Source organism: Pseudonaja textilis, chromosome 1 (assembly GCF_049901715.1).
Source record: "Pseudonaja textilis isolate UNSWEBS1 chromosome 1, rPseTex1.2, whole genome shotgun sequence".
Lineage (NCBI taxonomy): Eukaryota > Metazoa > Chordata > Lepidosauria > Squamata > Elapidae > Pseudonaja > Pseudonaja textilis.
This window is the reverse complement of record NC_141990.1, coordinates 238,681,131-238,701,991: the sequence shown is the minus strand read 5'-3', so window position 1 is coordinate 238,701,991 and position 20,861 is coordinate 238,681,131. Positions and strand designations below refer to the sequence as shown.

General features: G+C 34.2%; 1 protein-coding gene across 12 annotated transcripts in view; it reads right to left on the bottom strand.

Moving 5' to 3' along the window:
* Positions 1–20,861, bottom strand: part of SOX6 (SRY-box transcription factor 6) — a 465,066-nt gene that overhangs the window by 116,624 nt on the left and 327,581 nt on the right. For 7 of the 12 annotated variants that reach the window (XM_087921050.1, XM_087921045.1, XM_087921047.1 and 4 more), the window contains one exon: positions 3,867–3,987. In XM_087921050.1, the coding sequence (XP_087777176.1) occupies positions 3,867–3,987 (121 nt within the window). Of the gene's footprint in view, positions 1–3,866; positions 3,991–20,861 lie in introns of all 12 variants that reach the window. The other 5 variants (XM_087921043.1, XM_087921039.1, XM_087921040.1 and 2 more) reach the window with 1 other exon arrangement.

Below are 20,861 nucleotides of genomic sequence, written 5' to 3'. Positions count from 1 at the left end.
TCAGTTAGTTTCAGATTCTATAAAAGATTGAATAAAATATGAATTATTTAGAATATCATAAGTGGGAAAAGATATTTATATTCTAAGGGAAACTACTGAATAGAACCAATAATAAAAGAAAAATTAAACAGTGAATGGTAAAGTGGGAAGATATCTACAATAAAGTTAGGAATATGACCAGTACTGCAACAGTAAACCTGAAAGGGAAAAAACTGATGTCTGGTTCATCAATGTCTATTGCATCTCCAGTGGGCCAAAAAACAATAGAAGGAATGTTGAATACAGAAAAGATGAGCAACGCGGCCAACATGCAGACAATGCAAGCAACATTAACAGCTATTCAGGAAACAATGCTTAAAATGCAGGAGACAATGGTTAATAACCATACAGATATGAAGATGGAAATGGGAGAAATGAAGGGTAAGATTCAAAATTTAGAGGAGAAGATGGGAATGATCCAAAAGACACTGGAGAAGAATGAACAAAGAATAAAGAATATAGAAACTAAAGCTGAACAAACAGATAAGAGATTGGAAGGGGTGGATAGGAAAGTAATAGAGATGAACAGAGACTTAGAAGATTCGATTATCCATCTCGAAATGGAACGTGCAGCATTCTATTTGAGGTTCCAAAATGTAATGGAATCCAAAGCTGAAGACCTGGGAGACATAATGTCCCACTTAATAGCAGAGGCATTGCAAAGGGACCAGCAGGAAAAAGCGAAAGAATTAGATGAGGTCTACCGAATCCATACAAACTACGCCAGATGAAACAAGCTGCCTAGAGAGGTCCAGGTTCGCCAGAAAAAATGTAAGAGACATTGTATATAGAATCACAAAGAACGAGCTGATGGTGTATAAAGAAAAAGAGATAAAGAAAAGGGGGGTAGCAATTTATGTAAAAAAGGGGATAAAATGCAAAAAAAAATCTATGCAGATGAACAAGGCAGAATTTTAATGATACAAATTGATTTACATCAAAAACAATTACTTTTAGTGGGGATATATGCCCCTAATGATAACCAGAAGAAGTTTTATAAGGGACTGTATGATAAAATAATTAGTGTAGGTGAACAAAATATTTGCTTGATAGGGGACTTTAATGCCATTGTTGATGTTAAAAAAGACTATATTAGTATGGAAGGGACTAGGAAGAAAAAAAAGAGAATTTTACCGCCCAAATTTTTTGGTTTAACACATGAGACCAATTTGGAAGATATATGGAGGAAGAGGAATCCAAATGAGAAGAAATATATGTTTTATTCTAGTCCACAAAAATCATGGTCCAGAATTGATATGGTATAGGTTAATGGGGCAATCAAGAAAGACATTAGTGAAGTAGAGATAATGCCTAATATATGGGCTGACCATAGCCCGGTTAAAATTACATGGAAAGGACATAGTAAAAGAAAAAGGAGATGGATATTAAATTCACAAATAACAAAGGAAAAAGAATATAGCCACCAGGATAGCCTTTGCGCAGGTATGGAAAACACCAAATATCCCTAATGAAGAACTAATAATCCACAAAGTAACAGAAAGTGCTGAGATGAATATGCTAACAATGAAATTGAAAGAAAAAGACGATTCTGACTTCTTTACAATTTGGAACAATTGGTATAAATGGGTAACAAACAGAACCAAGAAGTGAGACAAAAATGTTAATTGAAGCAACCTTAAGAAAGTAAAATAAAATTTTGTAAACTATACAAAGATATAAGAATAGTAATTATAGCTAAAGATATTATTTAATAATAAATAAATGCAATATAATGTATTATGATATTTAAATCAAAATCTTGTATAGATGCCAAGAACATTGTTAATACCATGATGTTTTATGATGTAAAAAAAAGAAAATTAATAAAAATTATTTTTTTTAAAAAAAAAAACCTGAGTTATCCAAAACATTGCAATATTTTGACTTTATTAATTTGTAACCCTTTCTAGATACATTATCAATTGGTCTAAATTTAAATGAAGGCTTTGTGATCTATTACATTATCAAAACAGAACTCTTGATAGTTTCAATGGTGCTTGAAGGCAATAATGTGCCCTGAACACCTAATAGCTATTTATCTCAGATAATGAAACTGAACTAAATATATATTGCTATTAAAAATAACAACATATTTGGATAAAAGTAATACTATAAAATAAAACTTCCACATTGGAAATTTTAACATCCATGATTTATGTATTTCTGAAATACATTTTCCTAATATAAATGTGCTATTTTACAGATGTATTTAGAGAAATATTCTCTGTTAGTTTTGACTTACGATGTTTCAATTGTCCAAGAAAGCTTTGCAGATTTAAATTTTTTCTATAAACTACATTTTGTTTCTCAGCTTAATCAATGGCCAATTTTGCCCACCAGAAATTTGCTTTCACAAATCATTTTTGAACTGGCATAGTACTTTGTAGTTCTACATTAGGGTTCTCTCCTAATATATTTCCCTTCCTATATTTTAAAAATATTGTGTGGATGTTCATCTTTGTTGAATTAACAAATAATTCCCTCAACACTGTCTGCATTACTATTACTATTAATCCTCCCATCCTTCCTTTCACCTATCTCCTCCCACTCATAAATATATGACTGTAACCTTGTTGCTTGCATCCTTATGATTTTTATTGACTGTTTCCTAGTACGATTTGATTGCTTATTGTACGACTATTATGAAGTGTTGTACCTTATGATTCTTGACTCTTGATGAATGTATCTTTTCTTTTATGTGCACTGAGAGCATTTGCACCAAGACAAATTCCTTGTGTGTCCAATCACACTTGGCCAATAAAGAATTCTATTCTATTGTATTGCCATATATACCAACAGTTTAGAAAATAATAGATTTAAAGCCTGTTTACAGGGAGACTCTGAAAGTAGCTTCAAACCATTATATCCCTAATTGAATTCCCCAGGAGCCTGGTAAACTCAAAGGAATAAAGAAAGAAATCATACCATTTGCTAAACCATCTCTAAGCATTTCTCACTGTGAAGTTCCCTGACCTGTTACAAGCTTGAATTGATTATTGCAACTGAACTGCTGAACCTCTATTATTTAGATGAAAATCATATAAAATGCTGCCCAGTTGCAATAAACAAATTAAATCATACCTGCCTTCACTTGTTATCTCTAATTATAAAGAAGACTTACACAAAAGAGTAAAATGTTTACATGCTGATGAAAAAGGGCTGAAGAAAAGGGATATGTAATTTTCCTATAAGAAGTGGGTTACTCTTAACATGCAAATTGGCATGGAAATGGCTCAATAAATTCAAAAGGAAGTAGATTGTGATATACAGAAGTAAAAGAAATATGGTTGTACACAGTCAATTATCTCATGTCTCTAGTTAAACAGATCTGGACTTGCAAAAATTGCATGTTCCCCACCTCCATGATATCCTTTTATTTGTATAAACACAACAAAAGTGAAATCAATCATAGAATCATATCTTATATCCCCTCATCTACGTCATTTTTATTTTAACTTCTTAAATGTAATTTTTATTATTTACTCATTCATTCATTTATGTTTGTTTTCTAACCATCCATCTCTCTCAGAGATAGTGTCTGGGCAGTATACAATGCATAATCAATAAAATTAACATTAAAATCAGAATTAATTTAAGATTTAAAATTATAAAAATAACATCATAAAATTTCAAAAGGTGAAAAATTCCAAGATGGGGAGGTTAAGCAATTGCTAATACAGGTTAGGGTTAGGAACCTTCTCATGGGGCCAACCATACCTACAGTTGTGTAGGCCTCTGTGTCCCCCATGCAAAACTGATCAGCCAAGTTTTGGGCCCTTTGCAGAAGGCCAAGATATATAAATAGCTGTATATGCTCAGCAACTTACCGGGTTTATAAGTTATTCCTGGGGGGAAAAGGAATCCCTGCTGGGCTGCTGCAGCTGCTGCCAATGTCCGCTGGTCGTGTGGAAAAATTGGGATCATGAGAGGAGGAATATGACCCTGAACCTGCTAAACAGAAGAGAGTATCTGATCAGAAATTGCACCAAACCGTCTTAACAAATCTCTCATTATCAAAAATAGTTTACCAAGTCCCACTGAACCTTTTCGTTATCATAATTTCACAAGAGACATTCCATTAGAACCCACGGGATCAATGTGCTATATTCACTATCCTTACAGTTCTTGCTTTGGAAAATATCCATGATTTAAAATTAAAACAACATGCCTTTCAATGGAAAAGGTATTATTTGTCATATGTACCTCATTATAACATATAGGCCATTTTATGGGTGTAATCATTACCATAGTATCTGATAATAACAGTATTTTCAAATACATTCCACTATTTTAAATTTCATTTGACATTCATTGACGCATTGAAAAGCAACAATTAAACATTCAAGTAAAACAACCTGTGAAAAGAGTTTTATTTTTGTTAGACCAGGCATTTGACAATGACCTAGCAAAAGTTGATGCAAATATTCCTTTCAAAAGTTCAGTTTTAGTTCCTGAAATCCTTAATTTATGGTTTCTTTATCGCAAAAGAACTGGAAGTATTCCAGTTGAATACTTGAGAGGGGGGAGACCTTGAAAAACTGGGAAATCATATTCAGAAATAACATAATAATATAATGATTTTAATTAAAATTACCAGTAATCTCAACCCAAAAGGATCCCTATGGATAAAAACAGGAAGTATAGAAATTATTTTATAACCAGAAAAAGATTTATACCTTGCCTTGTTCCAAATGAATGGCAACAAACTCCATTAAAAAGTCAAAATGAACTTCAAGCACTTTTTTTTTTAATTCCAAAAAAATAAAATAGCCCTGGTAAAAAATCTATATGCTGACCTATGACACTGTTTAAATACTGTCAGATTTTCTTGTCATATCCATGTTCCTCTCCCACTCCCTGATGCAGACCAGAAAGGCTACTGTGTGTAGACTTCTAAGAGAGTTAATTTACCAACAACTCTTCTCTGGGGAAAAGCCCTAAGATGTAGGTTAATAAAGGTCAAGAAAAAAATATAAACACTTTATAGTATTTTTCAGACTCCATTTCTCAGGAAAATCAACTTATAATAAAAAAAGTCTTTGTGCAATTACTGCCATAGCAATGGGGCGTGAAAGAAAGTAGCTTTGAGCAGCCATTCCTTTTATTTTAGCTGAGGTAAGCCTGCTTCTCAAGCAGCACTTGTAATATGGTTAAATTGAAGTTGATCCTCCAGTGTCCAGTATCAACATTCAATAATACGACTAGCTTTATTCATTCGTCCTGGGTCTCTGAATAACTAAGAATCAAATACAATTTGTACTAGAAAAAACTATAGCTTCTTGTAAGAATGGGATACTTTCAGCATGGTACTGGATCAGTTGGATGTAGGCTACTCTTGCAACACACGGTAACTAGATAACACAATCAAATAAAATGTCCATCTTGAATATTACGAAACAAGCAAAATAACCACAAATCTGAGAAGGATGAACAAGTAGACACCCAAATGCATTGTACATTTTTGAAAGTTACTAAGAAATAAAAGCATTAATGTACTATTCAAATCCACCTTCTCAGAGAGTGTGCCAAAGTACCTACTTAAAAATTAATATGGGATTATGGATTGGTATTTAGCTTTTGAGTATTCTAACTTACCATTAATAAAATCTGAAAACTAAAGTAGAGCAAGAAGCAGAGCAGAGGTATCCTTGGGGCATTACGCTACTTATTCCTGCTCTGCGTTCCAAAACTATGATACCATAATCCTTGGGGCAACAGGAATTAGTTCTCCTCTCTTGCCAATGTGATACATCATCTGGTGGTCAAGTTTACTGAATAAAAATCTTACTGTATACTCTCTGAATACTTCTCTTGCTAAAATAAGAGGGAGGCCAGAAGGAGAAGCAACAAGAACATGAAGAACAACAACAAAGTTAATATGAAACAACACAAATAGTTTATTGAAAAATGTCATCTTTCAAAACAGTATCCTATCAATAAGGAGAGCTTACATAAAATGATGCACATTTGTATGAAATGAATCAAGGTAAAACAAACACAGTAAATGACAGAGATGGCTAGGTAATAGGGACCAAAGACCCCTTGCTGAACCAAAGCACTAGAGATGCCAAGTCAAGAATCAAAGGAACCTCTCTCTGTTTCAAAACAAACAAATTTGCAGGGATGGAGATCCAAACCAAGAATATGGCAGTCTTTCTGGATAGACTTCAAACAAGCTTTGTGGAGGTAGTAAAACCTGATCCAAGAAATTGTATCATACACATTCCTAGGATATTTAATTGCTTCTCTGTTCATTGAAAGTTTCTGAAAATCAATGTATCAGCAGATGCCAAAGTGTCTCTTCCCTTCACAAAAGCCATACATTTTTGCACCAACACCTTTTTCTTTTTGTCTCCTCTGCTGAGTTGATGCTGTTGCCTTTTTATTTTTGCCATCTGCCCTGGAGCTTCATTAAAGATACATGAATGGACTAACTGGCCTGATATCTTGTGAGGAACAGGTGCTATTGTTTGTCCCTGAAGACTTGCACTAAAGATCTGACTCTGAATACTTAAGAAAGAGCATCTGCAGCAGTCAGTCAGAGAGCAACTTGGCAAAGACCTTGCAGTGTGCTAATGTACAAACACAGTGACACTCAAGGGGGCTCATTTCCTCTTTCATGAAGATTTAACTATTTTTTTTTCTTATAAGATTAGAAATGTGTACCGAAAACTTCACAATGCTCTTTAAAGCCTGTCACTGAATACCAGGAGCAAACTATGAAAGCCAAATTTATTCTGTGTGAAATATAGATCTAAATAAAGGCAGCTGCTAAAGACTTTCTGGATTTACACTGAAAATACAAATGAAATATCACAGGTTTTTCACGTTTGATAGTCAAATGCTAGCCTGGTCTTAAGTTTTAAATTTTATCCCTAATTAATGATTTAGTTCTAAAGTTATGGGTCATGATTAGATGACTACTTTAATTCTTTCTCTTTCTTCCTATATACTTACTATCTACCTATCAATCTAATTTAACATAAAACAGTTGTATGAAAGAAGACAATTAAGGTCATCATCCTATTGAAAATTTAGATATGAACAGCATTTGTGATGCTTTTCAAGCCTACTAAGGAATTACAAGATTGTAATCTTTGTATAGGCTAGAAATATAATTGCTATTAGATTAGAAACAATAGATTCATTAAACTGACCAATGCTTTGAAATTGATTAATATGGACAATATTCTTACATATTAATATATGTAAGAGTAATAGATAATCATTTAATATGTGTATAGTACACATACAGATGCACACAGAGAGAGAAGCAGAGAGACAAAGAAAGAGTATATAAGAATAGTATTAATTTCCCCCTTCTTGAACTTTGAATAGGATTTCAATTCAGTGAAGAGGAGACTTGAAATAGATTTACTACTGTAGTTATCACACAGCTTTACTTTTTCTCTTTATTGACTGCCCTACTACAAGTGTATTTTGGCCACTACTGTAGTTTGCAATGAGTATATCATATCATCATTAGGAACTGGGAAAACTTTCCATTTAACTATTAGCATTCAGGCAGTACTAAATGAGGAGGGAGTAGGAGGAAAAATGGAATGGTTTCGATTCTTATTAGACTAGACCAGGGGTACGCAACCTTTTTATACCTACCGCCCACTTTTGTATCTCTGTTTCTCTAACTGCCCACCAGTTCCACAGTAATGGTGATTTATAAAGTAGGGGAGAAAACCCCTACTGCCCACCATGAAAGCTGGAATGCCCACTAGTGGGCGGTAGGGACCAGGTTGACTACCACTGGACTAGACAAACTGTAGCCTGTTTATCATATTTGCCTTCAAATAAACAAGATCCCTTTCTGTGTTATTGCCTTGTCATGTTAGAGTCGTTTGCATTGCTGGCAGAAGCAGCATGCTGGTATTACAAAGCAGAGAAACAGGATTTGTATATAGACAATTTCATCTTCCTCAAAGGCTGGTTAGAAACAGGATTTGTATATAGACAATTTCATCTTCCTCAAAGGCTGATTGTCCACCTGGCAAAACATGAATGATATCTATCCCACTTCAATGACCTAATTAATTTCATAATTAATTTCATTCATATTCATGGCATGGTAAGATATGTTGAGATTCAAGTTCCTAATAAGTTAGTAACATGTGTACCTAATAAGAGTCAGTCTGATCTAGTGGTTAAGGCATTAGGCTATAAACTCGGAAACCAGGAGCTCTAGTCCTGCCTTAGGTACAAAGCCAAACAAGTGATCTTGACCAGTCACTCTCTCTTGGATCCAGGAGGGAGTCAATGGCAAGCTAATTCTGAAAATCCTTGCCAAGAAAACTGGGACTTGTCCAAAAACTAGATATGATTGAATGGGGAAAAAAAGCTACAAATATATATTTTAGTGTTTTGCATGCATACTTTATTATACATATTTTTAGCTTGATGTCTTAATCACTACATCAAAATGCTTCAATATATATATGTGTGTGTGTGTGTGTGTGTGTATGTATGTGTATATATCTGTGTGTGTGTGTATCCTAATATATGTACAGTATATAATCTTATTTTATATCCTATACAACATTTTATATCTATAACCTATTATATTCTCTGTAAGCTCTCTTGTAAAAAGGAAGTTTGTTAATAATTTTTCTAAATTTATTTTAGCACTTAATATGAATAATTATGTGAGTACTTTGTTTAGAATTTATGTATTGGCAGTATTCAATAAAAGAAATAATTTGTTTTCCCTAAATTATTATTTTTTCTTCTTCTATTAACCTTAAGATTTGTTTGCAACAAGGCAGTGAATAAGTCATATATGCATAGAAAACATCCTGTATAATTAAATACAATCAAAAACATTCATAATGAATTATGCATATATCAATATTTTTTGTTAAAAACATATTTTATAACTGTAGGAAAAGTTATGTGAATATTTAACAATAAATTAGTTCCATTCTGCAATCTTTTCCTTAATGTTTGCTCTTCCTGATAGTCATTCCAACTATAATTTGAAAAGGATGTATAAAAATAAATATAATTGTAATGTTCACTAAATTCATATTGATTCACAATAAATTTATAATAAATATTAATACAGTAAACTTCATATTTGTTTATTAATTGTATCACTGTTTAAATGTAATAGTTTGCTTGTTTTGTGAGTTATTTGTATCTATATATTGAATTATATAGTACCTGGCATCACAAGAATAGAACATGATTCATTAAATTAAAGTTTGCTTTCAAGAAACAGTCACTAGAAGGAAAGGAGAATGCTCAAATATAAAATAAAATTAATAAAACATGCTATGCAAAAGTGAATTTATGGTTCATTTGGAATTAGAGATCTAACACCTTCTGAGTCTATACAAATGTATAATCTTGTCAATTAAATATTATTGTTAAGGTCTAGTAGTATGTTAAAATCACGTTAAAGTGCAACTAAGGAAATTTCATGTGTATTTATTATTCCATATAGGTCTATTAGTGGACATTTCATTCAGATTCGTGTTGTAAAATCTGCATAAACTCAGCATATCTTTATCCCCATGTGCTCATTTGTTTGGTTAAAGGATAACAGCAAATTTCACTTACTACAACTTCTGGAGAAAAAAAAACAAGACAGCTATAAGAGTTCTACTTTTTAATCAGATCCAAATAGTTTATGACTAAAGGAATGACAACTTGTCTATTTATGCAAATTGTCACAGCTAGTGGTCACTCTGCCACGACAGAAGACAGAATTAGTCAATTAATTCAGATATTCTGCAAAGCTAGTGAAGATGTACGTTTCTTATTTCCACTGTGACTTATTTTCTCCAAAATAAGCAAAAAATAAGCAAAAATACTATTAACGAGTTTACAAATAGAATAGTTCTACATTATAACAGTATGCATTTGCATAATGCTTTGGGTAGCACTGAAGTATCCAATTAATATTATTTACTACCCAAAAAGCTAATCATATGTTTAGGCGCATGATATACTTCATTTTTAAGTTAGGTTTTAAACATTGATTTTTATTCTATATTCATTTAGAACAAAAACATTATATTTTAAGGTGCTTTACATAATTTTATATGCAGTGTGTTTTTCTAAAAACTTTGTTATAATTCCTACCAAAGCAAATAGAGAAATGGGAAAGGAAATTGATTTTACTTTTTAAACATATAGGGCAGGGGTGGGATTCAAAAATTTTAACAACCAGTTCTGTGGGCGTGGCTTGGTGGTCATGTGACCGGGTGTATGTGGCTTGGTAGTCATTTTATTGGCTGGGCGTGGCCAACTCAATATCACTCACATCGAGGCACGCATCTCCTCGCCTGGCAACTCATGACTGTGGGGATGCTGCAACAGTCGTAAGTGTGAAAAATGGTCATAAGTCACTTTTTTCAGTGCCATTGTAACTTTGAATGGTCACTCTACACAAGCAAAGTACCAGCAAAGGAGGGGAAAAAACTCCAGATAAGTTCCTGAGACAGGAAGTCTAGTCCTGCCAAGAATGTAATAAGGGTTAATGGAGAGGCAGTTTCTGTAATCAACACCAGAATGTTTCCTTTCTGCCTTCCTTACAGGATTAGGCCAGTAATTTCTTCTAATAACCGGTTCTCCAAACTGCTTAGAATGTTAACAACCGGTTCTAGCGAATAGGTGAGAACTGGTAGAATCCCACCCCATATAGGGAAAACAATCTTTATTTATAAATAACATTCTTTTTTTCTGTTCAATTGTGTCTGATTTTCACAGCATGTCTGAATCAGTCCCTCCTGTTTTCTTGGCAATATTTTTGTTTTTTCTTTCTCCTCCCCAATGAAGCTAAAGCTATATTTATTTAATAAATATAAAGCTGTAAATTTGTTGGTGTAGTCTGGATGCTACTTTTTTTTAATGGAGAAGACACATTGGCAGAAGCTTTTCCCTTTGCTGCAAATACAGGAGAATAAAAGATAAACAGTAAGTATCATCTAGTCTCTCTTTGGCACAGACCTGTTGCAAGTCTTTTTGAAAAGGGAGCTGAACTGAGCTTTACAGCTGAAGGTTTAGGTAAAATAACAATACATTAGCAATGGCTTTGAGAGCATTCCACAAACATACTGTAGGGACAGTAAGTTTATTAGGCTAATTTCAGTTACATGAAATCATTACAATTTCTTAGATTAAAGAAATTATCAGACAAATTGGTAAAGGAGGCAAGGGGAAGAGAGAGAAAATGGCTAATCTTGGAGACACATCTATATCAAGTTGCATTGCTGGATGGACTGATAGAAAACCTTTAAGAATGCAAATTTGCCCTTGAACATATATAGATTGGCATTTCCCCCCTCTATTCAATCAGATCTGATTGTCAGAGACAAGTCCCTGCTCTTTTCTTGGCAAGGTTTTTTTCAGAATTGGTTTGCTTTTGCCTTTTTCCTAGAGCTGAGCTGGCCTTGTGCCCAAGGATGGACTAGAGCTCATGGTCTCTGGGTTTATAGCTTGATGCTTTAACCACTACACCAAAGTGGCTCTAGTAAGTAACACATACACTTGTAATAATAAGAACCAATATTTCAGTCCCAAGCAGTTTTTTAACAACTGTAATGAATGGCAAGAAGAAAGAATACTCCTATATTCCATAATACATCATCTATAATTTGATATTCAAGCAGATATAGCAATATGTTACTGGACAGGTATACAATCTCCCCATCTTATAAACAATGCAGAACAGAACAGGTAAAAGACACTGATCCTAACCTTATCTCAATATCATTTCTTTATGTGCCCTTGAATGTTAGAAAAACAGCATGCCATTTACATTGCTAATTTAATTCTTTTAATTCTTTCTGATAAACTTTATTAGCAGAGATGGTATTCAGCTGGTTCTGATCAGTTCTGGAGAATCGGCAGCGGAAATTTTGAGTAGTTCAGAGAGCCGGCAAACACCTGCCCCATCTATTCTCTGACTCCCAAGTCACCAGCTGATTGGCTAGGTCTTCTTTTGTTGCCCTGCACAGGAGAACGGAGCTGGAAAGCAGGTTAGTGGGGTGGGGCGGGAATGGGGATTTTGCAGTATCCTTCCCTTGCCAGGCCCACTAAGCCACGCTCACCAAGCCATGCCACGCCCACAAAACCGGCAGTAAAAATTTTTGAATCCCATCACTGGTCCAAACCATGTTTTGCAATATTGGATTTAGTAGACCAGATCATGCTTTGGCTGCTTGCTTTAGCCTATATGTGGATTCCTGCAATTTCCAAAGCAGCTTTTCTTTTTGTGACTCCTTAAAACCTGGTGGAACATGTAAATCTCCTCCTTTAGATCATCATGTGGAAAGGCTACTTAAGATCTAAAGATTCCATATAAAAATTTATAAATGTTGCTACCCATAATAGAATCCTGAAACTTGCATCTTGTATTACTGTGCAAAGAATCTTGTTATAACCCTTGGCATAGATTTGGGCTCTAAATGTATGGCACATTTTCATGAACATCAGACTTTGTTTTAAAAATCTACTTGCACCCTGTAGCTTTGTTTTTTGCTTTATATGCATCTGGATTTACATAGTGTGACAGCACAATCCTTTCCATGCCACATCATCATCCATTAGTTGAAACAATGTAAGTTGTCCAGTTACTTATAGTCTTTATTTTTTCCTGCACAATATTGCCAAAATGGAAGAGTATGACAACAGAATCTGTGATATCCCAAGAGTTATTTATGGCTGTTTAAATAAAGACTTCAATGACACTCCTACAGTAGAGCTTGTGCTGCCCTGTCATTGCTCAGAGTTGTTGAGGGTATCTTGAGAGTTTCACTTCAGAATCAGAGCACGGTATTGTGTTCTTCCACTGACTTGCCAAAAACTTAAGAAAAGCTTTCATTCCCATGCATCTGTATTCTGACTGTAGTTCCTGTGACAAAATAGCTGCATCTACATAACATTGTCAGTAACAATGAACTTTTGTCCAGCTGTGACTACTACAGCCAGCCTTTATCTGCTCAGGAAATGCCTGTTTTAACTGACAGGTAGAAGATTAAATCTACAGCTGCTGAAACACAATCTCCACTGTTAGATAGGCTTTCACTGAATAGCACTACAAACACATAATTTGTTTATGTTGTACTAGCAATCTTTGACAAAGCAGAATGTCTAGCGGAGACAAATGTGGTTAAACCTATTTATTATATTATTTCTGCTACGCAGAGCAAGCTCTTAAAACACGGCAACTAGTCAAGGCACAAAGCTCTAGCTGTCTAAAGAAAGCAAGAATAGATGACTTCTTGTTATACTTCTGCCCTTAAACAGTATATGGCATGCTCCCTCCTGGAAAATATACACTGGGATTTTTTTTTTTAAGCACAAGGTTCAATGATACTTAGGTTTGCAGCCTGTGAAGTTTATTTCTGTTAAGTCAATAGAAAAAGTTAACCGTTTTCTTCATAACTGGCAATTTAAAAAGTCAAGATCATTTTTGCATGACTGTAAAGATATAGATCCATCTTAACAAAACTTTATATTTATTCATCATGATTTGGATACCTTAAAATACAGTAAATAATTTCCATACTCAGTGCAGCAAAAATAACTACATAAAACAGGCTTCTGCTAGGAAGACAATCAGTCTATATTCACTACCACAGCACAGGTTTATCCAACAACTAGTTTCCTTTCACGGTTTGTTGCTCTTGGGAGAATCTGACAAAGTTTAATCCTTAAAAGGTGTCTCAAAAGGTGGCTAGTCTATTATCTAAATGTCATCAAAATTAATGTACTTCAAGGCAACATTAAAGAGGGTTTTTTTAAAGCATCATCAAAAATTATTCAGGTAAACAAAAGGGATCAATTTTAATGAGATCCAGTTAGTAAACTCCTTACTCCACATCCTACATTGCTGTGATTCCCTATTATCCATTTGTAATGGAGATATTGCCTGAAATACTTAGGCATAGAGCAATGAACTTTTATTAATAATATACTTTCCATTATAAATGCTTTAAAATAAATCAAGTTGGCTATTAAACTTGAGAGCATTGTTTGATCTAATAGCAAACTCTGCAGCTAAGTCCTGCCATGGCAGTGAGCAAACCAAGCACCATTAAAAAGAAGAGAAAAACATTCACATTCCTGGAAAAAGTTTGTAGAAAAATAAAAATATTTTTAATGCATCTTAGAAGCCTACTGCCCACTCCACCCCCTTAAGTAAGCCAATGAAAACTGTGCCAGCTCATTCACTAGCCACAGACAGGACTGTAAACCTGAAGGCAGAAATGGGTGGAAGAGAATGAGGAATGTCAAAGAATGGCTCAGTCTAACCATGGATAGGAGCAGCATGAATTGTCCTTCCAAGAAAGACAATTTCTCTTACCATGTCTTCTATGGATGGGGCTTTCAAACTTTTTCAGGAAGCAGAACAAACACCCCTGATAAAGACAGGTGGAGCTTTTGCGTATCAGCTGACATGCCCCATCTTTAATGCTATACTTTTAAAAAATGCTATGGATGATGATTCTGAAGAGTAGTAAATAGATGATTGAGTGCAGTTGAGATATGTGTTGGGGAAAGAATGTCTCCTAAGCACTTTGCAAAGATTTGGGGGGGCGGGGGGCTGCAAGGGACTTTGAGGGCAAAAAATCTCTTAAAAAAAACCCCAAACCGGAATGCATTCAGCTATTTGCTCCTGCTCGATATTGCTTTTCATGAATATCCACAGCAGTTTTTCTAACAGCCATAGGGGGAAAAAGTCTCCACAAGGAACTAAGGCTGGTATATGATAATATACTATGTGCAAGGGAAGCCATTCCATGCGGAGCTGTCATGGTAGTAAGCATTTAGTTTTGTAGTCAGAGGCAACTCTCACATACATCTTCATTACATACAAACAACCCTAAAAGCTATAAAACTGTCAGGAAGATTCAGCCTTGGAGAGAGCTATCAGAGTTATTGTGAAGGTCTCAATGAACTTTTCAGAGATTCGGCCACACTATTGCTTTACTTACCACTCTTTTAATTCTCTATACATTCTCTGTACAAGAATAAAACCCATTTCATCCATTTGTTTGAAACTATGGATACGTGCATTTACAAGGTACACAATCCTTCTTCTTCTCTTTGAATTATGAAAAACTGATCTAAATGTATTCCAAGTAATTGTACAATAATATTGAAAAATAACTTAACAAATACTTTACTTGCAAAAGACCAGTGCATAATTTAGAAACAGGAAATAGGGAAAAGCAAGTGAAATAAAGCAAGTAAATACAGGCAGTCCTTTGACTTAAAACCATTCTTTTAGCAAAAGTTCAACATTACAATGGCACAGGTCCTTGCACTTACAACCATCACAGCATCCCCAGATCAAAATTTGAGCACTTTATCACTGGCATACATGTACAAATTTGTAACGTCCCAGTGTCATGTGATTGACATTTGTGACCTTCCCAGTTGGTTTCCAACAAACAAAGTTAATGGGGGAAAGGTGGGTTTGCTTACAAACCAGATGATTCTCTTGACATTTGCAGTGATTCACTTAACAACTGTGGCCAAAAAGTCATAAAATCAGGAACAATTCACTTAACATCAGCCTTAATAACAGAAATTCTGGTATAAGTTGTAGTACTAAGTCAAGGACTACATGTATCTGAACTTTTCTTCAAACTGCTTTCTCCCAAATTACCCATGGCCCTGACTTACATTATCTACCCCATTTATTTATTGTTTAAGCAAATGGTCTTATTTATAATATTCACCATTGGATTTGAAAGTGAACACAAAATCTGCCAGTTATATCACTGCAAGTGGCATAAACATTTTTTTTAAGTGAGCAATAAAAGGGCTGATTCCCTGGGCAATCTCTCAAATAGATTGAATAATGAAGGAAATCCATAATGGACATAAACAAAATCAGAACAGTGTCTGAGGCCAGCTTCATGATGTAAGATATATTGGCACATATTTGAATGTTCATCTTCAAATCCTATGTCTATCACATTGATTGAAACACACAGAGTGGGATTCAAATAACAATCGACACTAGTCCTGGAAACTTACTATACAGAATAATATTTTTAGTTGTTATTAATTTTACCATGGTATAAATTTCATTTCTAGTTAAAATGTATTTTGGGGATTTAAACACTTTATTAAACTAATAGAATAAAATGTAAAAAGGCAAAAGCAAATAATAGGACACAGTGGGGAAGAAGAGGGGAAAGACGAATGAGGCAGGGAGAAAGAAAAGAAAAAAACTTTACTTCCGAGTATCTCTGTTGCAGTAGAATAAAGCATTAACGTTGAACCACAACTTTTTACTTTTCCATAATAATATAAACTAGCCATTTCCATAACAAGCTAGTTAAAACGTATTTTGTTCACCTCAGGACACAGCACTAACCTTTATATTTGCTTTTACTGACTTTTTCCTCATTTTTCCAGTTGGTTTAAAAATCAACTTTAATTAAGAACTTAATCACAGCTTTGAGGCTAAAAAAGATCTGCAGAATTTTCTGCTCCTTGTCCAATAAGAGAATCAGCAGAGATAGAATCAGTGGACTGTGCTATCAAGTTATAAATTCTTGATCTAGTTTTTAGTTATTTAGACTAGAAGGAAATAAAATTAAATTAGTCCTCAACTTAGGACCACAACTGAGCCCAAAATCTCTGTTGCAAAGTGAATTTTGCCCTATTGTCTGACCTTTCTTGACATAGTTTTTAAGTGAATCACTGCAATTTGTAAAGTTAGTAACACGCTTCCCCATTGACTTTGCTTGTCAGAAGATCACAAACATTTATCACATGACCCTGGGCTACTGCAACGATCATAAATATGAACCAATTGCCAAGCCTCTAAATTTTGATATGATCAGAGGGATGCTGCAATGGTCCTAAATGTGAAAAACAGGCACAAGTCACTTTTTTCAGTGAAGTTATAACTTTGAACAGTTGATAAATGAACCATCATAAATTGAGGACTACGTGTAGTAGAAGTGGTAAAAGACTTTATTTTGCTGGTCTGCAAAATCCACAGGGATTATGACTACAATCGAAAAAAAGAGATACTTACTTTTGGGGGAAAATATATCTAGCCAAAATATTTAAGTCTAAAGACATCGCACTGCCAACAAAGTTATGAATTGTCAAGACCATACCAATAAAAATATAAAAACCAGTGCCTTTGAACTGTATTACTAGATAAAGTTGTTGATAGCAACTTTGTCAGCAACAGGAACATCTAATTAACTATTAGATGGAATGAAACCAGGCAAATTACCAGAAGCATTAATTCTAAAGCTTAAATATTTTGGACACAAAGCAGAAGCAATAGTCTTTGTAGAAGAATATTTTGTTTGCAGGGAAAAAAAATCCCAAAGGCAGTAGAAAAAGAGATGGCTAGCTACTGTGCTGATATTATAAGCATGAAACTTTAAAAAAAAAATTCAAATAAGAAGAATCTTGGTGAATTGTGGTATGTTAGGTAATGAAGAGTTAGAAGCTACTGCATGACTTAACATATTCTCAACATTAAATTAATTAATATCAATGTTAATGATAGATGTTAATGGAAGGAATGCAAGGGAGTCTAGCAACAGAGGGAAATAGGCTAAAATATCTAACTTTGTCTCTTCTACTAAGACAAAGCTGTGGAAATGCTCTGTGATCTCATTTATCCTCTTACTGAACTCCCTACTGAAAGATTTGTTACAGCTTTCATCTATCCAACTTTAGCTTGCGCATCCGTTCAGGATTTCTACTTCTTTCTTTACTGCATGTCATGTGTCGCAGTTTTTTTTTTTCAAAGCTACTGATATATCCATCTGTATCATCTCTGTCCATCTGCTTGCTCACCTGCCTATCACACATCCAATAAAATAGAAATGTGCAAAACTCATAATTTTGGTTATCCAGTTTCCAGGACACCTAAAACTATTCCCAGTACAGTGGATTTATTACTGGAACCCCTGGAATAGCATGATCTATGAGGAGATTCACATAGAGGGGAAAATATTAAAGGAGTTTAGCAAAATATTCCATTTCTGATTCAGCCAGTGAGTCCCTCCCTGAAGTAGTATCATCTTTTCAAAACATTCACTGTGTTCATGAGCTTAAGAAAAAGAATGGTGGTATTGTAAAAAAAATAATGGGAAGGACTTTTAACAAAATAATTGTTCTCTATAAATCAAATGGACACAAAGAGCAATGTAAATCCAATCCATTTTATTGCCTGTCTTTTCAGAATATATTTCTATTTTGACAAAAAATTTTCTTGGCAAATTTTTAATCTATGCAACTGTGATTAAGAAGCAGAGCAATCAAGAAATTGGTAACAGAAGTCACATTTTTTTTACAAGGAAAGACCTTTGAGTAGCAATTGTGTGGTCAAGTGACTAGAGGAAGCACACTCAAAAACACAAAATTGGGCTGATTTCTAAAAGTGAACAAGAAAACCAACATTCTTAGTTTTTCTTCTGTTAAGAACAGTAAAAATGGGACTATGGAAATATCATTTCTTCGCAGCATTTCCTAAGAATCCTGCAAATTTCACATGTGATGTAGTCATTCTGAGAAATGTCATAAAAAACAGATTGTCTAAAGTACTTAATGCTGTTACAAGCACAAAGACATTTGTTTGTAAATAATTAGCTCTGATTCTTCCATCCAATTTCCAAAATAAATAGGAGTTTTAAAAGATATAGGGAAAGACTAACAGAAATGGGAAGGCATCTTAGCTAGAAAGACATGATAGTGAAATTACAGATCTCTTTTCTGCACAGTCCCTGAATATACAGATATTTTACAGTCCTAAATAGAAGAACTGCTTCTGTTTATATGTGGAGGGGAGATTTATGGAGGGCTGCTGAAGATAAAGGGCTGGCAATAACACTATCATCATTTCCGATTCGGAAATGCTTCAGAATATCCTTCAATCTTCATGAGCAGATTTTCAGGATTCTCTGTGGAAATAATTTCTCCCCTTTCACCTGTAATTACTTCCAATGCAAACATGTTTGTTTATATTTCCTAACAGGTAGTCCTCAATATACAATTATTCCTTTAGCAACCGAAGTTACAACAGCACTGAAATCTGTGATTAATGCCAGGTCCTCCCACTTATGACCATTGCAGGATCCTCAGAGTCACGTGATCAAAATTTGGGCACTGAGCAACTGGTATATATTTACAATGGTTGCAGCACCCCGAGGACATGTCATTGCCATTTGCAACCTTCCAACCCAGTTTCCAACAAAGTCTATGGGAAAGCCAGATTTGCTTAATGGCCAAATGACTCACTTAAAAATTGCAGTGATTCATTTAACAACCATGGCAGAAATGTCATAAAATCATCTGTGCCTCACTTAATAACCAATTTGCTTAGCAACAGAACTTTTGGTTCCACTTATAGTCATAAATTGAGTATTATCTGTACTGAATTATTTTTAATAACAAGGTCGAATATCTTTAAAGGAACAGATGCAATATATCAATTAAGAAAAAGGAGAAAGATATGGCAACTACTACAACCTTATTAATATTCCACAGTCATTTCTAATTGCATCCTTATAACCTGTTTGCATAGATCATATCTCCTGGAATTTAATCACGCTAACTATATACCTTTGTAAAATCTAGCTCTGATTTAATTTGGATCCTATGGTAAATGAATGCTCAGACATCTATGAAGGAATTTTCCTCATACTTACTTCCTCCCTGATTAGGATTCAAGCCAACATCTTCATGCCAGCTTCTCAGTGTTGTACCAACAATAACATGAAGACATGGCCCATTCAAAAGCAAAAGAAAAATCCATGCTGTTCTGAACATTTTTTACTTCTAAATATTTTAAGTAATTGAATGTGCATACTTATAAAATCAGGGATGGAAATATTATAGTATAATATCATATTTTTGTGGAAACTGTAAACATTAAAAACTTTAGTACTTTTTGCACAGACACTTGACAAGCAAAGAAAAGTTAATATATGACCAAGTATTTTAGGAATGCCACCATGGACTGTGTTAATAAACAATACACTATTAAATTAGCAATATAATCAAATCATCTATATAATCTTAACAATAACATCTAGGATTGTCTCTGAAGGTGGACCCATGCTTCTTAAAAGTTTGAAAACATCTAGGCAAATTTCCAATATTTGAGGCCCATAGTTTAAAAAAATAAAATTGCAATATGCAAAAACAAAATAAGGCATATGTGCATGCACCCAATCCCATACAAATTCCAAGTAATATACAATTTGGTCCTTGTTTAACATTAAAAATTCAAATGCCTAAACTTAATGCCACCTTGAAGGTTGTGGCCTACTAAATATCCCTTGTGTCCCTCCCCCATGCTATACACTTGGTATCACCCCCTCTGATCTCAAGTGTATAGCAGTCAAGGAGCCATAGCAGAAGGATCACTATCAACAATTATAAAAACAAAAATATGTAATTATTTTATTTGCACTAACACACTTTTTCTGTAAAATATACAATGTTGATACTTCTGAATGGCAAAGACTAAGTCAAAAAGGTGCATTATATTATAGACAGGGCCAGAAAATATCCTGATGAGGCCCTAGGGTTAATGAGTTAGTGGACCTTCATACTATCACTAAGTATATACTACTCCGTACAAATCATTAAAAAATATGGGCTAATTACTATTTCTAAATCTATACTACTTCCCCATAGTGCTGTGAGGATAAAATCAGAGACTTCTAGCTCTTAGAAGTAAAATATATAAACATAATAACAAAGTGTTATGCTTTGTTTTTTTCTAAATAAAGGATTAAATAAAGTATATCTGGGGAAAAAAACCCTGTTTTTACACTATTCAAGTTAGGCTTATCTTATATTAAAATAGCCAG